This window comes from Eretmochelys imbricata, chromosome 1, assembly GCF_965152235.1.
Source record: "Eretmochelys imbricata isolate rEreImb1 chromosome 1, rEreImb1.hap1, whole genome shotgun sequence".
NCBI lineage: Eukaryota > Metazoa > Chordata > Testudines > Cheloniidae > Eretmochelys > Eretmochelys imbricata.
In genome coordinates this window covers 207,641,190-207,658,834 of record NC_135572.1, presented here as the reverse complement: position 1 = coordinate 207,658,834, position 17,645 = coordinate 207,641,190, and the positions used below count along the sequence as shown (strand labels likewise).

General features: G+C 42.7%; 1 protein-coding gene across 1 annotated transcript in view; it reads left to right on the top strand.

Annotated features, from left to right (window-relative positions):
- The window catches only part of POLQ (DNA polymerase theta), a 124,302-nt gene that overhangs the window by 73,011 nt on the left and 33,646 nt on the right, over window positions 1–17,645 (top strand). The window contains exons 16-19 of the mRNA XM_077807342.1: window positions 2,406–5,656; window positions 7,145–7,291; window positions 7,901–8,097; window positions 16,010–16,250. Coding sequence (XP_077663468.1) covers window positions 2,406–5,656; window positions 7,145–7,291; window positions 7,901–8,097; window positions 16,010–16,250 — 3,836 coding nt within the window. The remainder of the gene's footprint in view (window positions 1–2,405; window positions 5,657–7,144; window positions 7,292–7,900; window positions 8,098–16,009; window positions 16,251–17,645) is intronic.

The window sequence follows — 17,645 nt, the reverse complement described above, 5'->3', positions numbered from 1 at the left end:
TCCAGCTGCCTTCGCTGCAGCTCAACCATACACTGGAGCATACTGGTTTGATCCTCCAGCAGCCTCAGCATTGAATCCTGCCTCCTCTCATCACGCTGCCACCACATTTGAGCTTCAGCCCTCTCTTCAGCCCGCCACCTCTCCTCCCAGTCATTTTGTGCTTTCCTGCACTCTGACATTATTTGCCTCCACGCATTCGTCTGTGCTCTGTCTCTGTGGGAGGATAGCATGAGCTCAGAGAACATTTCATCTCGAGTGCGTTTTTTTTTCTTTCTAATCTTCACTAGCCTCTGGGAAGGAGAAGATCCTGTGATCATTGAAACACATGCAGCTGGTGGAGAAAAAAAAAAGGGACAGCGGTATTTAAAAAGACACATTTTATAAAACAGTGGCTTCACTCTTTCAGGGTAAACCTTGCTGTTAACATTACATACATAGCACATGTGCTTTCGTTACAAGGTCGCATTTTGCCTCCCCCCACCGCGTGGCTACCCCCTCAACCCTCCCCCCTCCCCGTGGCTAACAGCGGGGAACATTTCTGTTCAGCCACAGGCAAACAGCCCAGCAGGAATGGGCTCCTCTGAGTGTCCCCTGAAGAAAAGCACCCTATTTCAATCAGGTGACCATGAATGATATCTCACTCTCCTGAGGATAACACAGAGAGATAAAGAACGGATGTTGTCTGAACGCCAGCAAACATACACTGCAATGCTTTGTTGTACAATGATGCCCGAGTACGTGTTACTGGCCTGGAATGGTAAAGTGTCCTACCATGGAGGACGCAATAAGGCTGCCCTCCCCAGAAACCTTTTGCAAAGGCTTTGGGAGTACATCCAGGAGAGCCGCGAATGCCAGGGCAAAGTAATCCTTTCACATGCTTGCTTTTAAACCACGTATAGTATTTTAAAAGGTACACTCACCGGAGGTCCCTTCTCCGCCTGCCGGGTCCAGGAGGCAGCCTTGGGTGGGTTCGGGGGCTACTGGCTCCAGGTCCAGGGTGAGAAACAGTTCCTGGCCGTCGGGAAAACCGGTTTCTCCGCTTGCTTGCTGTGAGCTATCTACAACCTCATCATCTTCTTCTTCTTCTTCTTCATCCCCAAAACCTGCTTCCGTATTGCCTCCATCTCCATTGAAGGAGTCAAACAACACGGCTGGGGTAGTGGTGGCTGAACCCCCTAAAATGGCACGCAGCTCATCATAGAAGCGGCATGTTTGGGGCTCTGACCCGGAGCGGCCATTCGCCTCTCTGGTTTTCTGGTAGGCTTGCCTCAGCTCCTTAAGTTTCACGCAGCACTGCTTTGGGTCCCTGTTATGGCCTCTGTCCTTCATGCCCTGGGAGATTTTGACAAAGGTTTTGGCATTTCGAAAACTGGAACGGAGTTCTGATAGCACGGATTCCTCTCCCCATACAGCGATCAGATCCCGTACCTCCCGTTCGGTCCATGCTGGAGCTCTTTTGCGATTCTGGGACTCCATCATGGTCACCTCTGCTGATGAGCTCTGCATGGTCACCTGCAGTTTGGCCAGCGTGGCAAACAGGAAATGAGATTCAAAAGTTCGCGTTTCTTTTCCTGTCTACCTGGCCAGTACATCTGAGTTGAGAGTGCTGTCCAGAGCAGTCACAATGGAGCACTCTGGGATAGCTCCCAGAGGCCAATACCATCGAATTGTGTCCACAGTACCCCAAATTCGACCTGGCTAGGCCGATTTAAGCGCTAATTCACTTGTGAGGGGTGGAATAAGGAAATCAATTTTAAGAGCCCTTTTAGTCGAAATAAAGAGCTTCATCGTGTGGACGGGTGCAGGTTTACATCGATTTAACGCTGCTAAATTCGACCTAAAGTCCTAGTGTAGACCAGGGCTAAGAGAAGGCCCTTACACCGGCCGACAGTGATTTTGATTGTTTCTTTTATACCTCTATAACTAGCCAAGTGATAAGAATACACCTGCGTTCTTAGAGTATAGGCCTTTACAGACAGGCCTGAATATCTATATCCTAACAAACAACAGCTAAGTACTGAGTTTGAATTTGAGTCCACAATTACCTACTCTTACATAGGTTGCTCCAGGTTTTTGTCACACCGAGGGAGGAGTGAGGGAAAACCTGCATGGGGGCACTGCACTGCAGCCTTAGCATGGTCACTCTTATACCTTCTACTAGCACTACATTCACTTCCATTAAAAAAACACAAAACAACAACCACCACCACCAAATATTCATTTCCTAGAAGGTGCAGCCTGTGTGGTCCAGAAACATGTTTTGCCATAATGGTTCATTGAAACTACTATCCTAATTGAAGATAAGAACACAGCAGTATGGTGCTTGCTTTGACTGTTCGTTGTTGTCCGTATGAATGTTTCTAAACAACTTTCTGTCTAATTTCAAGTTGTTTTCCTTCCATTAGCATTCGTAGAGCAGTGGATGAAGATGAAGAGGCAGCTGAGGAGCGTCGGAATACCCACTGTATCTGGATGGTGGGAATGAAGGGCTTAACGGAAAGTGAAGCAGCATCTCTTATTGTGGAGGAAGCCAGAATACTTCTACAGCAGGACTTGGCTATGATGGGAGTGCAATGGAACCCAGATTCTTTTCTTGAGTCTGATACATCTTCCATGACCAGCAGTGAATCAGAGCTGGAGGACAGAAAATATAAACTGAATGGAGAATGTTCACTAGGGATTTTAAAAGTATTCAACAATGAAGGGTACAGAATTATACCTGATAAAGGCAACAATTTTCAAGCTGGGAATTCATCAAATATTAAAAAGGGAAATAAAAGGCTGTTAAGTGCTAGTATGTCAAATCCCAGACCCCAAAATGAATTACAGGAAGATCACACCCAGACAAAGGAGAGAAATGGTGATGTCATTGTATACAGCGCTAGAAAGCGGCCAAATTTGGGCAAAGGTAAAGAAAACAGGGAAGTTACTTTTCTGACCAAAAATGAGGCAGGCTCTGGGGCAACAACTCAAGAATTCCCTACTGAAAAGGGAAAGAGACCAACCTTGAGCTTCACTTCACGGAAAACTTCTAAGGCATCTGGGTACAGGAGGACTATGGACACTAGTTTCAGTAAAACTGAGGGCAAAAGCGCTGCTTCAAAACAACATCAGTTGCTGCTTGATGAGTCAAGAATGCACACAACAAAAATAAATGGGCCCTCTGTATCCAGTCATAGCAAGTCTAAAGCTAAGTCTTTTTCAGATGGAAAGAACAAGGAATTTGGAGAAAACAAATCATCTGCTCACAAGCGCTTCACTGTCAAAGGCTCAGAATCTTTACAAGTGGACGAAATGCAACCAGAGAGCAAAGAGATAATGGAGGAATTACTTACGGAGCCTTCCACTACTAATAAATCCAATCTTAAAGACACAGTGAATTGTCTGGAAGCTAGGGATGTAGTGAGGGATGCTCCACTGATGAATATAGAGGCAGATGATACTATGCGAGATCTGGGAATTTCTAGCAGGTCAGCGAAAAATGAATACATTGGTATTAAACAGAGCAAAATCCAACCAGTTAAAAACTGTGCTGAAAAGATACCCGCCAAACAACAAATGGTTCTAGGCACAGATCTTTGTAATGATGCAGCCAGCAGTTCTGCAAACATGCATGGGAGCACTAGCAAACAGAAAACTGTTTATTTTTACGCTGATGAAAATAAATCCTTTCATTTTCAAATTCAAAATGACGGCAAAACATGTACTGAAAAGCCCAAAGGAATTTTGTTACAAACTGGAGGCATGGGTGAATTGGCTAATCAGCCTGAGGATTTTCTGAAAGACTCCACAGTAAAATCCAGAGCTGTTTGTGTTGCAAAAGATATTAAAAATGGTTATTCTCCTCAACTGTTTTCAGTTTCCAAAGAATTTGAAGACAGCTTCCAGTTGGATACACAGACTAATAGGATATTACAACAGCAGGTGGCAGCTGAAATTGCAAGACAGCAGGGAGCAAAAGATACAGAGCAGGCAGAGATACCTGTGCAGAAAATCTCCATGAAACTACACTGTGCCAGCACTTTACAAAATGAAGATGTTGCAAATGAAAAGCTAGCTGCAGCACTTAGAAAAGTGGTCTGTTCAAATCTTGGGACAAGAAATACCACGAAGGAAACCACAGATTTACATTGCACTAATGCTTTGGGCTCTAGAAGCCCTAATTTACAGCCTGCAATGAAATGCACAGAATCTGCATTTTGTCTTAAAGGAAATGATTTTTCTTTCACTGACTCACAACTGTGTAGCTTTTTACAAGGTTATCAGACTCAAAATTCAGTGAAGGAAAGTGCCTCTCAAGGTCTTCAGAAGGCAGTCTCTCCCTCCAATGGCCAGTGCCCTCACACTGTGCTTGTACAAGTTGAGTGCCACCCCCCTCCTGAAACTAGTCTGAACATGAGTGACAGTTTACTGTTTGATGATAGCTTCAGTTATGTCAATGGCCCTCCAGATATGCACACAGATGAGGCTGAAGGGGCAGAATCTGCAGAACAGAAGGTTGTGACTCCTCCGCCTAAAGCCACTTCCAGCTCTCTTGCTGACCTTTTGCATCAGCAGAACTTGGAGCCTATTCAGGATATTTTAACTGTCAGTATTAACTGTAATGAGCATCAGCATCCAGCACAGTGTAATGATGTGTCTGTTATATTCTCTGATATAGATTCTTTGCAGATAGCTGAAGCTTTAGGTAATGTAGACTTACCTCCTTGTCAAGGAGACAGTCTGTCTGCAGCTCTTGTTGAGCTAGGGTTAAGAAAATCAAGGCGTGAGGAGGAAGATCCCAGACCAGAGGACACAAGATTGGATCAAGGTGAAAGGCCTCAGAATGCCCAACAAGCTGTGGAAAAGAATACCAATCCAGTGGTATGGTCTGATCATTCATTTGTCTTAAGCCCAGGGTTGCAAGATATTTTAGACAGATGGCCTAGTCCTTCAGATAATAAACCTGTTTTAAGTCCAAGAGTCTCCTCCTCAAAAGGAAAGTTGATAATCTCAAATAGGAAACAAGAGCCAGGTGCAATTTCTGAATTCAGCTATTGTCCAAGAGAGTCATTCTCCACTTGCCAGGGTTTAAAGAACTATTTTGAAGTTAAGGAGAGCAATAAGGGAGCCCTGGATGTTCAGAAACTAGTTTATAATCCTCTGCTGCTCAAGGGAAGGAACAGAATATCTGACCCTCAGCCGGATATCAGCAAAGGACTTATTCCTCCAACGCCTCCTAAGGAACCTGTTCCAAAAAGTTTTGGCACATTTTCTCTAACGTTTGGAAAAAACAAAAATGTCAGCCACATAGATGAAGTCCCACCTTTTCAGCCACTGCAGAATAGCAAACCTAGCTCAGACCACCACACAGAAACACTGCCATTTAATCCTGGTAATGGAGACACATGTGAGATTTTGCTTGACACTAACCCTGTAAAAGACCATTCTTTTACAGACCAAGGCTTTTCATTGCAATTATCTCAACATGTTTTGCCACTTATTTCATGCAGTGCTGAAAACTTCACTATTATTGACGTGGCAAGTGACAAAGCTCTCTTCCAGACCTTCATCAGAGAATGGAGGAACAACAGCAGATTTGCCATCTCAGTGGCTTGTGAAAGAACAAAATGTCTCTTGTCCCCCAAGTCAACTATAGGTGGCAGATTCAAACAAGGTGAGTTCCTCTTTCACATTCCTACCACATTAAATTGTGAACAGTACTCTGTTTAACCTGGGGAGTTAATGGGAATGACTATAAATTTATTTCTTTGGGTTTACCTAAATAAGAGGATAAAGACTACCATATAAATTGAGTACTGGGAGAAGGAGTTGGGTATCAGGAGGGAAAGATGAATAGCACTAAGTGAATCATTTAAAGGGTGGATCTGGGAAGACAAAGGTGGCTGGAGTGTGGGATAGCCCCAGCCTTATTTAAAAAGCTACCAGCATTACCATCCCGCAATGGACATTAAGTAGTTGCTTCCTGTATTTATTTGTAGAATCTTGTTCACAGGAACACTCACACTTGGACTAGTTAGTGCACAGAGCAAATATGAACTGAAAACTTATCACATCCCACATTTTAAAATGGAATGGTGTTGTAGTCTCCTTCTGGTGATACAGGAGGAGATACATAAATGGCTTTCATCTTGGCACCAAATTCAGAAAAAATGTTTTTGAGTTCAGAAGCAAACGTAAGCAGCTGGTTCATGGCCTCTGCTACCCAGGCAGTATTCTTTACAAATATTGTGGGCTGATCTGATCTGAGGTCAAATACTTTCCAATTTACAAGAAGTTAATTTGGGTGCATTTAATTGTTTACCTATGAAATTCAATCCAGTCCCCAACCCCTCAGATCATTGCTGTACTCCTGCACTTTTTCATGTGTAGTATTCATATACTGCAACTCTCCTAAGGGGACGATGCAGTGGAAAGAAGGCAGCCATTCAGGAGCAATTGGGAGGCTGATTCAAGCAGAGTTTCCTTAGAGGAAGAAGGATAACTGCTTTTGCCTTTTTCCAAACCTCTTTCCCCCTCCATCTTTTAAGAAGTGTGAGCAAGCAGCATCTTCCCTCTATCTGTCTCAGCGGAGGAGATGGAACCATCAGCAGCAGCTTGTCTCTGAAGCTCTCTACGCCTGATGGCAAAAATCCCCACATGTACTGTTGTGTTTTTAGTTTTACTCTCTATTCCTATCTTATAAACACCCCTTCCCCCCACATAAAAACAAAAAACCAGGGAGTTAAGCACTGGAGGATTTGCCTGAACATAGGAACCAAACCAAAAAAGTTATAGTCTCAGCAACAAGAATGTAATACGTAATTTTGACTAAAAATGAGATGTGCCCCAATGCAGGGTGAGGGAATACCATTATACCCCAACTCTTGGGTATGTTATGAGGCAGAAAGCCAAATCTCTGTAAGGAATCCTAAGTGGTGGTTTTGTGTTGGACACCTTGCTATTCTAAAGTCGCTAGTTAAAAAGAACTGAGGGTAGGGGGGAGGAAGAGAGTCTGATACATATAAGAGAATTAAAGCATTTGTTTAATTTTAAGAATTCCAGGCTGCGTTGGGTTGTTTCATTATTAGATTTTCAGCTGAACAAACTGCTATATTTATGGATGCTGTTTTAGAATTATAACTTTCAAAAAATGTTTATTTAGTAAGATCTCCCCAGCGGATCCAGGTTAAAGATGATGGATTTCCTATCAAAGGCTGTGAAGACATCTTGGTAGTTGGATTGTCTGTATGCTGGGGTGGAAAGGATGCCTACTATGTCTCATTGCAGCAGAAACAAGATGACCAGACTGGTAAGTGAGGATTGCCAGACAGACCAAACTGCAAAACACCACACGTTTCAGGAAAGAACTGTGAGGAGATGGCATCCCTTTTGGGAGATGGCTTCCAAGAGTTTGCCCCCTATGAGAGTCCGTAACCCAGCTCAGTTGCAGGACAAAAGCAATCAGCCATGTTAATCATTAACACCCAGGGCTGAGAGTGACATGTTTGCCACTGTTACATATATTTCCTGTTCCTCCATTTCTAAAGGAGGCAGTGAAGTCTGATGGTTACAGAAAAGGTCAAGAAAGCATGGAGTTGCAGGCTGATCTGCTTGAATGTGACCAAGCAAGTGACTATATTTCCTTGTACCTCAGTCAACTCACCTGTGATACAGGGGTAAAAGCAGGATCTCAGTGATAACCAGATACTACATCTGAGCTATTCTTTATAAATAAACTAGTACTCAGTTAGTTCCTTGGATCCCTACTGCATCAAAACAATATGGATTTATTATTTGTTCAAGCTTCAATTATATGCTCAGTGTTTTCTGTTTAGGTAGCCTCAGAGAATCCCACATTTCCTCACCCCTTTCTCTCCATGTACTGAATAAATAAACTAATTTGTGTCCCTTATCTCAGAAATCAGTGCCAGCTTGGCACCACCTCCTTTGGATCAGAACCTGTCTGTGACTGAGAGATTGAGTCAAGTACAGTCCTGCTTGCAGAAGGAATCTGAGAGCACGCACTCACTTGTGATATACAACCTCATCCAGCACTATAAGACCCTTCTGCTGGCTTGTGGCATCTCCCTGGAAGGAAGTTTCGAGGACCCAAAGGTTTCAGAAATTAAAATTTTTTAATTCATGTAAAACTTCCATTCATTATTTAAACCAGTGAGTCTGGGTAGTTTTTAGTGTTTAATACTCTGCTCAAGTCATTTGTTTTTTATTTAGTGTTGGCAGAAATGTTTGTTTTCAAAGTTTTTAAAAATGTTTACAGCTAAAGTGATAGAAGTCCACATTAACTAATATTTTACATTTACTTCTTACTATGATTTTTTTTAAGTTTCTCAGTGTCTGCAACAAATACACAGAAAGGGCTCAGTGGTAAGTGTTTCACCCCAGGGAGATCTGACTAAAAATCTTCATTAAGTCAGATATGGCAGATGAGTTTGGGTCTCATAAAGGTCTTAATGGCAATGACAGCATTGCAGAGCTCCTATTCCATTGGCACAAGAGGCCTGGGATGGAATGGCAGAAGAGGTACCTAGGCTCTCATTAGTACCACCAGTCCCTCATTTCCAGAAGAACTACATTCATGCTTACGTTTGAGAGGAGGGGAGGATTCCACTGGTTGGAAATCAAAGAAAGTGTTTGAAAGAGTTAAAAACCAACCTGGCACTGGTTAGTAAAAAGCACTGCCACTTTTAAGTGTGTGTTTTGTGGGGGGTGGGGGTGGTTCTTGGTGATGACTTTCAAAGTTCACATCACAGTGTGACACACAATGGGAAAAAAAGAGTAAAAGAATTTTAAACCAAATTAAAAATATTGGAAAACTTTTCTTAAACTTCTATAAACTGAGTACAATGTAAGGGATCAACATGCTCATCAAAGACCTGACACAAATAGAAGGAGAATAGCCTATTGATTCAAATACTTGGAAATACTGTGGGGAGAATTCTAAGCCTCCTATCGCTTGGACACTGAAATCTCTGGAACACAGCTCTCCGGTGAGAGACCATGCTTCAGAACAACCCACAGGTCTTCCTATTTCTATAGCATGGTTTAAGGTGCAGTTTCATTTGGACCAAAAAAGTATTGATGCATATAAAATGGACTGGATAAAACAAAGAGAGTGGTTGGTGCTTTAGGCTTCCAACCCATGCAGGTATCTAGTATAAATGCAACAGGTGTACTTACAGAAATACCGACACTTATCGTGTGGCTGAAGGCATTTGTGTATAGGCTTCATGGTTCACTACTAACCCAAGACATTCAGATCTGAACTACAACTTCTTCACATGGCCTCTGCATATTCCTATTTGTGGTATCAAGGCGCCTGAGCCACAAACTTCCGATGCCTACTGGAAAGCAGTGTCCATTGGGGTCACCTGTCCCCCCTCATCTTAGAGGGTTGTGAAAGTATGAAAGGGGAAGTGGCCGCGGCCACCCTTCTGTTCCTTTCTAACTGCCCCAGGTGGAGCGAGCTTACAGCATGCAGCATCCTCTATACTGTCCTCATCATTTTTTCTTCTTTTTTTCTTCCCTTTTTGAGGAAGATTTTGTTTATAGTTAGTCAGAGTTTTCTTTTAAAAGACCGGAGGAGATGTTGATCCAGCATGGTCTTCGATTAGACCTGCGGGAGTGGAAGGGCTGCCTCGCATTCCCCTACTAACCAGGAGGCTCCTCAGGCCCAGATAACTAAGTTGGCACCGCATAAATTCAGCATCAGCTTCAAAGACTGTGCCCCAGGAGCAAGTCTGCCCACCTTAGTCTAGTTTGGATCCGGTGCTGCAAAATATAGATCTGGATCTTCAAGCCTAGCATGCATCTGGGGCTCAAAAATCCAATCTCTGGCAGCCCAGAGTACACCTGGGGCTGCAAAATCTGGATCTGGATCCGGCAGTTTGGAGCTGGGAGCTGCAACACCCAGATCCATAGCATATTACTGATCCAGGAATCCAAAAAAATAAAAAGCTGTGTATGAATCTGTGGCTGTTAGGAATGACTTTGGATTCAGGATCAGAGCCTGAATTCAGATTCAGCAGTCAAACATGAAGGACTTCCAAGCAGAGTTGCCAAAAAGGATCCAATTGCCTGGGATCCAGCCAGTAAGAGCATCTGACAGTTAAGAGTCACTTGTCTAGTGGCTCTGGATCACTGAGGCCCCTGATCCACATAGGTCAGTGGCGTCTGGTATTTTATTTCCAACAGCATGATCTTTGCAGAGCTGCTTTCCTTACTGACTCTGTGCCCAACATACTAGTGTAAGCAAGTAGATCAATATGGAGGTCTTCACCACACTAGAAAGGGGTAGTACAAGCTTCTGATCAGATGTGGAATCGTGGATCTCTGTTACAGGGTAGTGTTTTCACATTGTGCTTCCTGTTTGGCCATTTTTCAGATACACACACTTGACACCCTGATTGTCTGGGAGAAGGCTTTCCTTTTCCAATATTCCATATATCAGACCCTCACCCTGAATGTGAGAAGAAATGGACTGATCCATTCTTAGGTTCTTCTACTGTTTGAAGTTGTAAAAGTTAATTTATTTGGTCCTGGAACTGTCAGTTCTCTTTGTTCTTGGTAGGAACTGCTGAGGTTCTGTTGAGATCCCAGCGCATTCCTAAGGGCTAATTCAGTTTCCCAGGACCAGATTTACAAGAACTTGATAGGCTAAGAACTGATGCCAGGTTCAGAGGCTGCCTTAGGAAGTGAGGGTACTATATCCATCAAAAGTTCTATTGATTCTGAGATTCATGGATCCAAAGAGTTCTTTGCTACATAGTCTCTGTAGGAGAAACAGCATATGGTGTCACAAGATCCATCCTGATGCTCCAGAAAGGATTGGCTGTTGTCTTCAGAGTCTCTTTATAACCCTTGAAGGCAAAGGCAAAAGAGAGAGACCTTCTTCTGGGAGTTAATAAGTGCATTACCAAAGTTCTGCAGAGAAGTCAGTGCTGTAGGTACTGTTTCCTGTTTTGGCTTTAGAGCTTTATGTGAGGGGCTGAGAACCACTCTGATATTCCTAGAATCTGACATCATAAATATGCTGATGGGGCCATATGTCTTATTTCTCTTAGGAGGCAATGTTGTTAGAACATTATTGAGCTCTAGGCTACTTCACCTCAATCACCTTGATCAATCGGTCCTTCAGCCCTCATATAGATTGTGTCGATCACAAAATGTCTTCCATTCTTCTCTTACCCTGGCCTTCCGTCTCCATGCCTTTTCACAATAAAATTTTCTCATCTCTTTGGAGGTTGGCAGAGTTGTCGTTTCAGTTCCTGTGGCTACCGCTGGCAACAGCTGCCGTCCATCAATTGTCAGTGAGCTGTGTGCCCGGTCCATTGCATTTTACTGTACCTACTTTCAACAACGATGTCCTGCACTCTACTCTGTTTGGGCTACCTTCCTTCAGTTATAACTAGTTCCTGGTTCTAAACCAGGCAGGAGAATGTTCAGGTCTGCTTCTGGCTCCACTATAGAGTACAGTGTCTAGGATTGGGTAGTGTCTTTGGTAGCCCCCTCTATGGGTACAGGAAACATGCAGGGGCACCCATCCTTACTTTACCAAGCCTTTCTAGGGACCAATAGGGCACACAAGTCCAATGGAGCAGTCAGCCCAGTATTTCAGAAGGTCTCAGTAAACATAGCTTTGATTCCTTCCATCTTGGAAAGAACAGTTGCACCTAAGGGATGAGACATCATCATCTATACTTAATGGTGCCTAGGGTTTGTTTCATCACAAACTGAATATGGTTTGCCACCTGTCATATAATGTGGACAGTAAGACTGTGCGGCAGTGGCAAAATGCTGTCTGGCTATATTAACACCCTGAAGTTTGTTGTATTCATCTCTGGGTTCCAGGGACAGAATTCTTTCTAATTTCCAGAAATATTCCAGGAGGTACTCCCCCTTCTGTGCCATTGTCACATGGCAGCTTATTTACACATACTTCTGACTGGAATCAAAGAAGACCTCTGTCAGTAAAACTGTATCTTACCCCTTGGCCTTTCTGTGGCAGCCAGTGTTCCATTAAATGCCTGGCTATCATGACTGTTCTCCCTGAATGGCTGGGTGTCTGTCTGTGTATCGACTTGAACTTCAGCAAAGTGCCTAAATGGTTCTTCCCTAATAGTTTACGCAAAGAAGCATACTTTCGTACCCATTGAAGCCTTGATATATTCCAGACCTGCAGTCTTTCCTGCAGTGGACAGGGTCCTTATTGGGGCAGTTACAGGTAACTTTAATACCAGCCTATATCTGAGGCTTCCGCAGGGCTCTTTGTGATTCTGCCACCTTTTCTTTATACAAGGAAAACCTGAGCCACAACACCTCAGTGCTTTAAAAGCCTTTTTTTTTAAAAGAGGAGAACAACATGCCCTTCAGGGAGGTCCTTTGTCACCTTCCTGCCATCTGCAATAATAGTGTTAGAGGGTGTAAGGGATTCTTCACCTTGATTTCCAGCCACCCCAAGGTTTGTGATCGCAGTGGGAGGTGTAGTTCCATGTAAAGTTACTGGAGCTGAGAGCTATTTCTCTGACTTGTAAGACTTTTCTCCCCTTCGTAAAGTTGAAATCTGTCTGAATTCTGACAGCATTATGGGAATTACACAGACCACTAAAGAGGGGTTCCTGTTCATAAAGTTCGATATCCTCATGGGGTGGTCAGATAGTTCATCTATCAGGGAAAGATGTTGTATCGGCAGGCTCTTTGAGAAGAGTTATCCATTCAACAATACAAGTGTTCTAGCAAGGGCTCCATCTGATAATACCTTGTTTTACAAGTGAGGTAAATGCCAGTTAAGTCCCTTCTCAACACTGATACCGTGCTTCTGTATGGCTCTGATCCAAAGACAAGCAAGTCCTAACATCAATATATATTCCTTGCTCTCTCTTGCCCTTGAGTCTATTGAATTAAGAGGTTTTTTTTAAGTGTTAGTCCATTTGGTACCAAGTTGCTGTCATTAGTCAAGGTTAGAGATTGGCAATTCTGTCATCAATATCATGGGTATGATATTAATATCCATAAAGTCCTGCTTTCCAAACTACTTTGTCTCTTGTGTGTGAGATAAGGTGGAAATCTACTTGGGTTCCAAGTTTCTCTGGTTGACATCTAGACTCCAGATTACTTGGACTGTTGATTGAGTGTTATGCTGAGGTCTAAAAGACTCCAATGAAAAACAGAAGTTTGACCAGTCAAACCTACTCTATATCTTGAAAGATATCTTTCCATCTGGGCACCTCCTGAGGAGGTGGATCTGATAAGGTCTTCCTTAGCTGTTGGTTTAGATTGTTTTAATGAAGATGACTAATGCTGCAGCTATATGTGTTTTTAGCAAAAATGTCCCACATTAAGACTTGTTTTGGAAGAGCTAGATCGGTTGCTTCTATTCGCTGTTGGCATCCAGAGCTGATACTTGTTTGGCAGTTCTGCTCTCTATGTTCACCTAGAATTCTTCACCTGACCTTCCTGGGGATTGTACTGCTTGCGAAACTCCTGCAAATAGGATTATGCAGAGGCCATTTGAAGAAGAAATGAGGTTATTCAGTGGAACCACAGTTCTTTGAGATGAGCCTCTGCATATTCACACTCCCCACTCACCTTTCCACTTCTTTGGAGTCCAGATTAGGAATTCCTGAATTAGCAGAAGGAACTGAGGGGTGGTTGGGGCCACTCCCTCTTTCATGCCCTTGGACTCCTTCAGGATAGGAGGGACGAGTAGCCTCAATGGACACTGCTTTCCTGAAGGTTTCAGAAGCTTGTAGCACAGGTAACTTGATCTCACAAGTGCGAATATGCACTGGCTCATCTCGAAGAACCTTGATTACAGGTAAGTAACCTTCATTTCATACTTTGCCATAGTATTGTTTATATATCAGTGAACACTTAAGAAAAAGTTGGTCCCCTAGGGCTTTAGAGTGAAGGCATATAATTGTCAATGTCTTCATTTGTTTTTTCTTATCAGTAAACCTGATAGATTATAGACCATTTAGTTTGTAACTAATTACAGAGCACATGGGCAATCAATACATTTTTTTTCTGTCTTTTACCACCTGGCAAATCACTAAAGTCTGACATTTTCTGACTTTTTACTTATGACTTTAATTAAAATTTGTAAATCACCTCTGATGGATTTAGTCACTAGGAGATATTACCATTATTGCTTATATAAAGCAGACCAGCCTTCAGGTGGAATTGCATGATGTCACTATCAAAATATGTAGATAAGCAAACTGTATCTAAGATGTGCAGCACGAGAGTACTTAGCTTTTAGTATGAAGGTGTAGATTTAATGTAAAAAATAAAATAACAGACTTTGTTTGAAAAAAAAAAAAAAAAAAGCTTGCTCTGTTCCCTGTGTGTAACCAGATCTGTTTACTTTACTAAACATGTATTTTTGTGTCTCTTTTTTTTTTACTCCGTTTTGCACTGCAGCACCACTATGGAAGAGTGAGCTGGATTCTCTTACAGCTCATGCACCATCAACAGAGCTGTTAGCTATCTTTCAGTTTCAGGGTGAAATTTTGATTTCATTAAAGACAGTGGGCTTGCACAGGGGTTACTGAAAATAGAATTTGGCTTGCTGAATCCTTATTACTAGAGCCGATATGCAAACAGGAAAAGAGCTCAGCTTCTCAGATCCCAAGTTGATGGTAAAACCAATAATACCACTTTTTACAAAGTCAGTTTTCAGAGTAGTCACGTTCTAACTATAGTTTTCACATTTACTCCATCTTAGTTTTTAATGGATGTGTATTAGAACATAAGAATGGCCATACTGGGTCAGACCAAAGGTCCATCCAGTCCAGTATCCTGTCTACTGACAGTGGCCAATGCCAGGTGCCCCAGAGGGAGTGAACCTAACAGGTAATGATCAAGTGATCTCTCTCCTACCATCCATCTCCACCCTCTGACAAACAGAGGCTAGGGACACCATTCCTTACCCATCCTGGCTAATAGCCATTAATGGACTTAACCTCCATGAATTTATCCATTTCTCTTTTAAACCCACAGCATCCTAGCCTTCACAGCATCCTCAGGCAAGGAGTTCCACAGGTTGACTGTGTGCTGAGTGAAGAACTTCCTTTTACTTGTTTTAAACCTGCTGTCCATTAATTTCATTTGGTGGCCCCTAGTTCTTATACTATGGGAACAAGTAAATAACTTTTCCTTATTCACTTTCTCCACACCACTCATGATTTTATATACCTCTTATCATATCCCCCCTTAGTCTCCTCTTTTCCAAGCTGAAAAGTCCTAGCCTCTTTAATCTCTCCTCATATGGGACCTGTTCCAAACCCCTAATAATTTTAGTTGCCCTTTTCTGAATCTTTTCTAATGCTAATATATCTTTTTTGAGATGAGGGGACCACATCTGTATGCAGTATTCAAGATGTAGGCATACCATGGATTTATATAAGGGCAATAAGACATTCTCCGTCTTGTTCTCTATCCCTTTTTTAATGATTCTTAACATCCTGTTTGCATTTCTGTCTGCTGCTGCACACTGTGTGGATGTCTTCAGAGAACTATCCACGATGACTCTGAGATCTTTCTCCTGATTAGTTATAGCTAAATTAGCCCCCATTATATTGTATGTATAGTTGGGGTTATCTTTTGCAATGTGCATTACTTTACATTTATCCACATGAAATTTCATTTGCCATTTTGTTGCCCAATCACTTAGTTTTGTGAGTTTTATAGAAAGGACTACTGACTGAGGGCAACATTTTTGTGTGCATTTAATTGACTCTGGATAAAATTTTCAGAAGTGCCTAAGTGACTTTCGGTGAGACTTAGGCTGCTATATCATTCAGGTACTTTTGAAAATTTCTCTCTAAATCATTTAATTTCTTCCAGGAATTATTTTAACTCACCTACTTAATCAAGAAAGCTGATACTTTGCAGATGTTTGAAGTTAATACTAATGTTAAGAATTTTTGGTCTAATTCCCAATTAATATTTTTGTTGAAGTATTATAATCAATAAAAAGATTTTCAGGATAGATTTGTCTCTATTTTAGGTAGCATGCTGGCTGCTGGACCCTGGCTCTAAGGAGCGTACCCTTCACAACATGGTAACCAACTTTCTCCCTCACGAACTGCCCTTACTTGAAGGGGTGGGAACTGGCCAAGGAGTTCAGAGCCTGGGACTTAGTGCTAATGCTGATTACTCTGGCCGGTACCGAGCAGCCGTAGAATCTGTGCTCATCTTCAACACCATGAACCAACTCAATGCCCTGTTGCAGAAGGAAAATCTAACAGGTAAAAAGGACCTGGAGGTAATCCCATGAACAAACTGGTTTGTTGAGACCTTTTCAGTATGTATACATATGGGTGCATGAAACTATTTTGAGTCCCTAGTATATGGGCCTGCAGGCTCATTGGCTTTGCACTAAAATTTGCTTTGGGGAGTTGTCTAACTTGGCAACACAATGTTAATAATTCTCCGGTTAAAGTAAAAGAAGGGCATATGTGTATATATATCGTAAATAGATCTTGTTGTTACTGAGCCCTGTAGCCAGTTTCCTTTTAATTGTGGCACGTTGTACATGTGAATGGTCTTAGTATTTCTATAATACCCATCACCATAGTACAGTAAAAGCATTGTTATCCGGCATGTTGGGGGAATGGAGGGTGCTGGTAAGTCAAAAATTCCGGTTAACTAAGAGGGTGAGGGAGGGGGATCAGGGCATGGAGTTGAGGTGCGGGAGGGGTTTTGAGGTGGCAGATCTGGGCAGTGCTCACCTTGGGTGGCTCCTCGCAAGAGGCGACAGGTCCCTGCTGCTCCTAGGTGGAGGCGCGGCCAGGCGGCTCTGCGCTCTGCCTCTGCCGCAGGCGCCGCCCCTGCAGCTCCCATTGGCCTTGGTTCCTGGCCAATGGGAGCTGCGGAGCCAGCCCTTTGGGTGGGGTGAGGGCAGCGCACAGTGCCCCCATGGCTATTTCTCCACCTAAGAACCGTGGGGACATATTACCGCTTCTGGGAAGCCACACGGTGCCAGGTAGAGAGCCTGCCGGCCCTGTACCAACTGGACTTTCGATGAATATCAGAAATGCCGGTTTATAGAGCTCTCCAACTGGTAAAGTGCCAGATAACACAGCTTTTACTGTATCTAATATAAGGAAAATAATTGGGGTTTGAAATCTTTGTTCTGAGAAATAAACATGTTTTATGTCAAGGAGCATAGGAAGTTCTATGTTTGGGTTTTATTTTATTTCATTTTATTTTTCTGGAAAGTGTAGTGTTCCTTAATACAAGGCTCTATAACATTCCCTGATATAAGGCTCTCCATCTTCCAATTTCATTGCACTCCATCACAAACATCTTCTTCTAATATGCTGCATATTTGGTTCTCAAGAATGGTCATAAATATTGTTGAGACAAGGTGGTTGAGTTGCTTTATCTTTTATTGGATCAAATTTTGTTGGTGAGAGAGACAAGCTTTTGAGCTTACACAAAGCTCTTTTTAGGTAGACCTTCTTCAGCCAGACCTGAAGAAGAGCTCTATGTGCACTCAAAGTTTGTCTTGCTCACCAACAGAAGTTGGTCCAGTAGAATATATTATCTCACCCACCTTAGCTTTCTAATATCCTGGGGCCAACGCAGCTACAACAACATTGCATACATAAATATTGTTGTCATCCTGGGATTAGAAATTT